At 46.9% G+C, this 5,000-nt stretch overlaps 1 protein-coding gene across 1 annotated transcript in view; it reads right to left on the minus strand.

Annotated features, from left to right (window-relative positions):
* The window catches only part of LOC138974829 (uncharacterized), a 16,745-nt gene that overhangs the window by 2,127 nt on the left and 9,618 nt on the right, over positions 1-5,000 (minus strand). Inside the window, exons 6-7 of the mRNA XM_070347555.1 lie at positions 1,581-5,000; positions 1-172 (exon numbers count right to left, since the gene is read on the minus strand). The exon at positions 1-172 is cut by the window's left edge and continues 73 nt beyond it; the exon at positions 1,581-5,000 is cut by the window's right edge and continues 949 nt beyond it. Of these exons, the coding sequence (XP_070203656.1) occupies positions 1-172; positions 1,581-5,000 (3,592 nt within the window). The remainder of the gene's footprint in view (positions 173-1,580) is intronic.

The following is a 5,000-nucleotide window of genomic DNA, read 5'->3' on the forward strand; positions in this document are numbered from 1 at the left end:
CTGTTCTTGTAGCGTGATGTGGGGTCCCTCTGGTTCTTGACATGGACGCTGAAGGCACAGCCCGGGGCGGCAGAGGCGGCCATCAGGTAGCTGCACTCCGCCCTCAGGTTATAACGCGCCCCGTCGAACGTTGTGTAGTGAGGGTCGCCTCTTGCTTCACACTGACACACGTCTGTGGTTGAAAACATACAATATACGTTAGTTTGTATTTTTGACCAAAATATGACATTTGACATAGATCGAGACAGACAGTGTTCCTCCGAGACCGCGCTAGCGGTCCAGGGGAACAATAACTGTCGAGATCTGTGTAAAATGTCATATTTTGGTCAAAATATGCACATAACATTTATGTATCGATCGATTCTGGTTAGAATCCCTTTTAGGTTTTATGATTGAACGCACACAAACATGCACTATTTTGTTATTCGCGGCTGGCCGCCTAAATACGAAGTTTTGTCGGCCTCTGGTGTCACATGACTCAAAGAAGGGAAATCCAGTGTTCAATCGATACGTTGCAATATAGATACTATGTATTGATTGAACATTAGATTTTTCTTCTTTGAGCCACGTGACGTCAGAGTCCAACAAAAACTCATTTGTAGGCGGATAGCCGAGACTACAAAATAGTGCATGTTTGTGTGCGTTCAATCTTAAAAAGTAAAAGGAAAAAGAACTCAAATCGATCGATACATAAATGTTATTGGTACTTTTCACCAAAATATGACCTTTTACGCGGATCGAGACAGTCAGTGTTCCTCCAAAATCGCGCCAGCGTATAAGGAAATGCGATGTAATCAACAGGGAATCAACAAAGATTACAGTGCAATGAAACGTATAGCAATACAATACAATACAATACAATACAATACAATACAATACAATACAATACAATACAATACAATACAATACAATACAATACAATACAATATACAATGCAATACAATACAATACAATACAATACAATACAATACAATACAATGCAATACAATACAATACAATACAATACAATACAATACAATACAATACAATACAATACAATACAATACAATACAATACAATACTTTGGGGAGACACAGAAATGTTTCTAATTGCTCGGCACACATAATAAGTAAGACAGTGGAACAGATAACACTTAATACTTTACATTAAAATAACAAAATAGAAAAGATAAAAGTTAGCTGTAGTATGTAAGCTTGTGAGTCCTGACGTTATTATCCATGGCGCCGTGTACATAGCTAATAAAAAATATTATTACTAATCTATTTATAATTTCATCTGCTGAAACCATCTTAATATTTTCTTGTAGGTTATGTTCTAATACTGTTATATATAGAGCTAGTGTAATTGACCACTCTGCAGCGCGAGAGCTGGTCATAAAAGAGCTACTAGGTTTGCTCCTACCATTAACTACCCTCGATTTTAAAGAATGATCGTATCTTATCTTTTGTTTGCGTCAGGCTATAAAATAAAGAGGTTTTGTTTTTGTTTTGTGCTTTTGCGGTGCTATCGTGCATTCCTGCCTTCAGTATAAGTGTTCACAAACAAAAAATCCATTTTATTTACATTTTGAGGAACCTTACCTTTTGTCTTGGATTTTTGTTGCTTCTCTTTCTCCTTGACTTGAACATCGACAGGCTCTAGTTCCTGGATTGGTTCTGGTACGGGCTCTGGCTTCTGGACTGGTTCTGGTTCTGGTACAGGTTCTGGCTCCTGAACGGGTTCTGGTTCTGGTACAGGTTTTTGCTTCTGTACTGGTTCTGGTTCTACAACAGGCTCTTGCTCCTGGACTGGTTCTGGTTTCTGAACTGGCTTCGGTTTTTGTACTGGTTCTGGTTGGGGCACAGGCTTTTGCTCCGGAACTGGTTCTTGTTCTGGCACAGGCTCTGGTTCTTGCACTGGTTCTGGTTCTGGCACAGGCTCTGGTTCTTGCACTGGTTCTGGTTCTGGCACAGGCTTTAGTTCCTGAACGGGTTCTGGTTGGGGCACAGCCTCTGGCTCCTGAACTGGTTCTGGTTGGGGCACAGGCTTTTGCTCCGGAACTGGTTCTTGTTCTGGCACAGGCTCTGGCTCCTGAACTGGTTCTGGTTGGGGCACAGGCTCTGGCTCTTGAACTGGTTCTGGTTCTGGCATAGGCTCTGGCTCCTGACCTGGTTCTGGTTGGGGCACAGGCTCTGGCTCCTGAACTGGTTCTGGTTCTGGCACAGGCTCTGGCTCCTGAACTGGTTCTGGTTGGAGCACAGGCTCTGGCCCCTGAACTGGTTCTGGTTCTGGCACAGGCTCTGGCTCCTGTACTGGTTCTGCAACAGGCTCTTGTTTCTGGACTGGTTCTGGTTGCGGCGCTGGTGTAGGCTCTGGTTTCTGAACTGGCTTTGGTTTCTGAACTGTTTCGGGTTCTGGTACAGCTTCTGTCTCCTGTGCTGGTTCTGGTTCTGCAACAGGCTCTGGTTCCTGTAGTGGTTCCGGTTGAGGCATAGGCTCTGGCTCCTGAACTGTTTCTGGTTTTGGCACAGGCTCTAGCTCCTGAACCGGTTCTGGTTTCTCATCTGGTTTTGGTTCCTCATCTTGTTCTGGTTCTGGCACTGGCTCTTGTTTCTGGACTGGTTTTTGTTCTGGGACAGGCCGTGAGGCAGGCTCTGGCTCCTTAACTGTTTCTTGCTCAGGCTCTGGAACTGGTTCTGGTTCCTGGACTGGTTCTGGTTCTGGTACAGGCTCTGGCTCCTTGGCTTGTTCTGGTTCCTTCACTGGTTCTGGTGCAGGTTGTGGGACAGGTTCTGGTTCCTGGACTGGTTGTTCCGGTTCTTTAGCCAGATCAGGCGTTGTTGTTTTGACAGCTGGCGGAAGCTGGATGTTTAGCTGCGGGAAGCGAGTTTTGATGCTAACCACCAAGTCATCCACGTCAATGTCAGGAAACTCGGACTTTATGTTCTTCACGAACTGAGGAATCCTGGCTTTGGGAAGCTTGAGCGCAATGGACATGAAGAGACTGGGCAGGTCCAGGTCGGGGAAGTGCAGGGAAATGTCCCACAGGAACGGCTTCAGCTCAGCTTTAGGCAGCTTCAGAGAAACATCCAGAAGCAGATCAGGCAGACTCAGGTCGGGAAACTTGAACGTCAGGTCCTCCAAAAAGGAAGGCAGCTCCACTTCAGGCATCTGAACAGACAGCGAATCCACTATGCTGGGAATATCAAGGTCGGGGAGCTTCAGGGACAGATCGAGCAGAATTTGCGGCAGGTTGGGAACGGGGAACTCTGAAGCAAATGACAGGAAATAACTGGGGAAATCAAGGTCAGGGAACTTCAAGGCTATATCAGCAAGAAAGTCTGGCACCTCTGTCCACGGCAGCTGGAATGCAATGCTAGACAGGAGACCAGGGAAGTCAATGTCTGGGAAGCTGGCCGACAGATCTGCGAACAGTTTGGGAAGCGACAAAGGAGGCAGCTGAAGCCCAAAGTTCAGCAAGAAATTTGGAAGGTCAAAGTCTGGAAACTTTCCAGAAACATCGACGAGGAAAGATGGAAGCTCTGACTTTGGCAGTTTCAACGAAATAGATGTGAGGAAATATGAGAGGCTGAAGTCGGGAAATTTCAAAGTCAAATCAAGAAGAAACCGAGGGAGGTCTGGTACCGGGAAACGCAGGGCCAAAGACATTAGGAAGTCTGGTAAGTCGAAATCTGGAAATGTCTGAGAAATATCAGCAATGAACGAAGGCCGTTCGACCTCTGGCAGCTCAAGCGTAACAGACCCCAGTAGGTCAGGCAGGTCAAGGTCAGGGAAGGTCAGAGAAAGGTCAAACAGAAATTGGGGCAGGTCAGCTGTTGGCAGCTTTGGCGCGAAAGTGGCGAGAAAGTCAGACAGGTCAAAGTCAGGAAACTGCATGGAGATGTCATAGAGGAACGACGGAAGCTCTGCTCTTGGGACGTTCAAGGACACTGAGGTCAGAATACTGGGGAAGTCAAGGTCAGGCAGCTTTTGGGACAGGTAGAAGAGGATGTCGGGAAGGTCAGGAAGAGGCAGCCTGAGTTCCAGGTTCAGCAGAAAATCAGGAAAATTGATGTCCGGAAACTGGAACTTGACAGCAGACAGAAAATCGGGCAAGTCTGCCCGGGGAAGCTCCAGTGCGATGGACGCCAGGAGGTCCGGCAGATCCAAGTCCGGCAGATCCAAGTCCGGCAGATCCAAGTCCGGCTGCTTCACAGACAGATCCGCAAGCAGCTTTGGCAGCCTTCGCAAAGGGAACCTCAAAGCGAAAGACAGCAGGAAATCTGGGAAATTGATTTCAGGAAATTTCGCAGACACATCAGCGAAAAAGGAAGGAAGATCTGCCTTGGGAAGTTTCATCGCGATTGAGGTCAGTAGATCGGGAAAGTCAAGGTCGGGGAGTTTCAGGGTCAGATCAAGCAGAAACTGGGGGAGGTCCGCTACTGGAAAACGCAGTACTAGCGACAACAGAAAGCCTGGTAAATCAAAATCTGGAAACTTCTGAGAGATTTCAGCTATGAAGGAAGGTCTGTCAACCTCTGGCAGTCCCAGAGAAATGGAAAGAAGGAGATCAGACAGGTCAAGGTCGGGGAAGGTTAGAGAAAGGTCAAACAAGAACTGAGGAAGTTCTGCTGAAGGTAGCTTTAGTGCGAAAGTTCCCAGAAAACCAGGAAGGTCAAAATCGGGAAACTGGATTGAGATGTCAGAAAGGAACGAGGGAAGGTCAATTCGGGGAATGTTCAAGGACAGTGAGGTCAGCAGACTCGGAAAGTCAAAGTCTGGCAGGCCCAAAGACAGCTGGAACAGTATTTTTGGAAGTTTGGACAGGGGAAGCTTCAAAGCTAGATTCAGCACAAAACTTTGGAAATCTAGGCCAGGAAACTTGAGCCTGAGAGCAGCGAGGAACTCTGGCAAATCTGCTTTGGGCAGCTCTAGGGCGATGGATACTAGGAGGTCGGGTAGATTGAGGTCAGGAAGCTTCAGCGACAAATCAAGCAACAGTTGCGGCAGTTCTGCTGACG

Source organism: Littorina saxatilis, linkage group LG8 (assembly GCF_037325665.1).
Source record: "Littorina saxatilis isolate snail1 linkage group LG8, US_GU_Lsax_2.0, whole genome shotgun sequence".
In the NCBI taxonomy this organism is placed as follows: Eukaryota; Metazoa; Mollusca; class Gastropoda; order Littorinimorpha; family Littorinidae; genus Littorina; species Littorina saxatilis.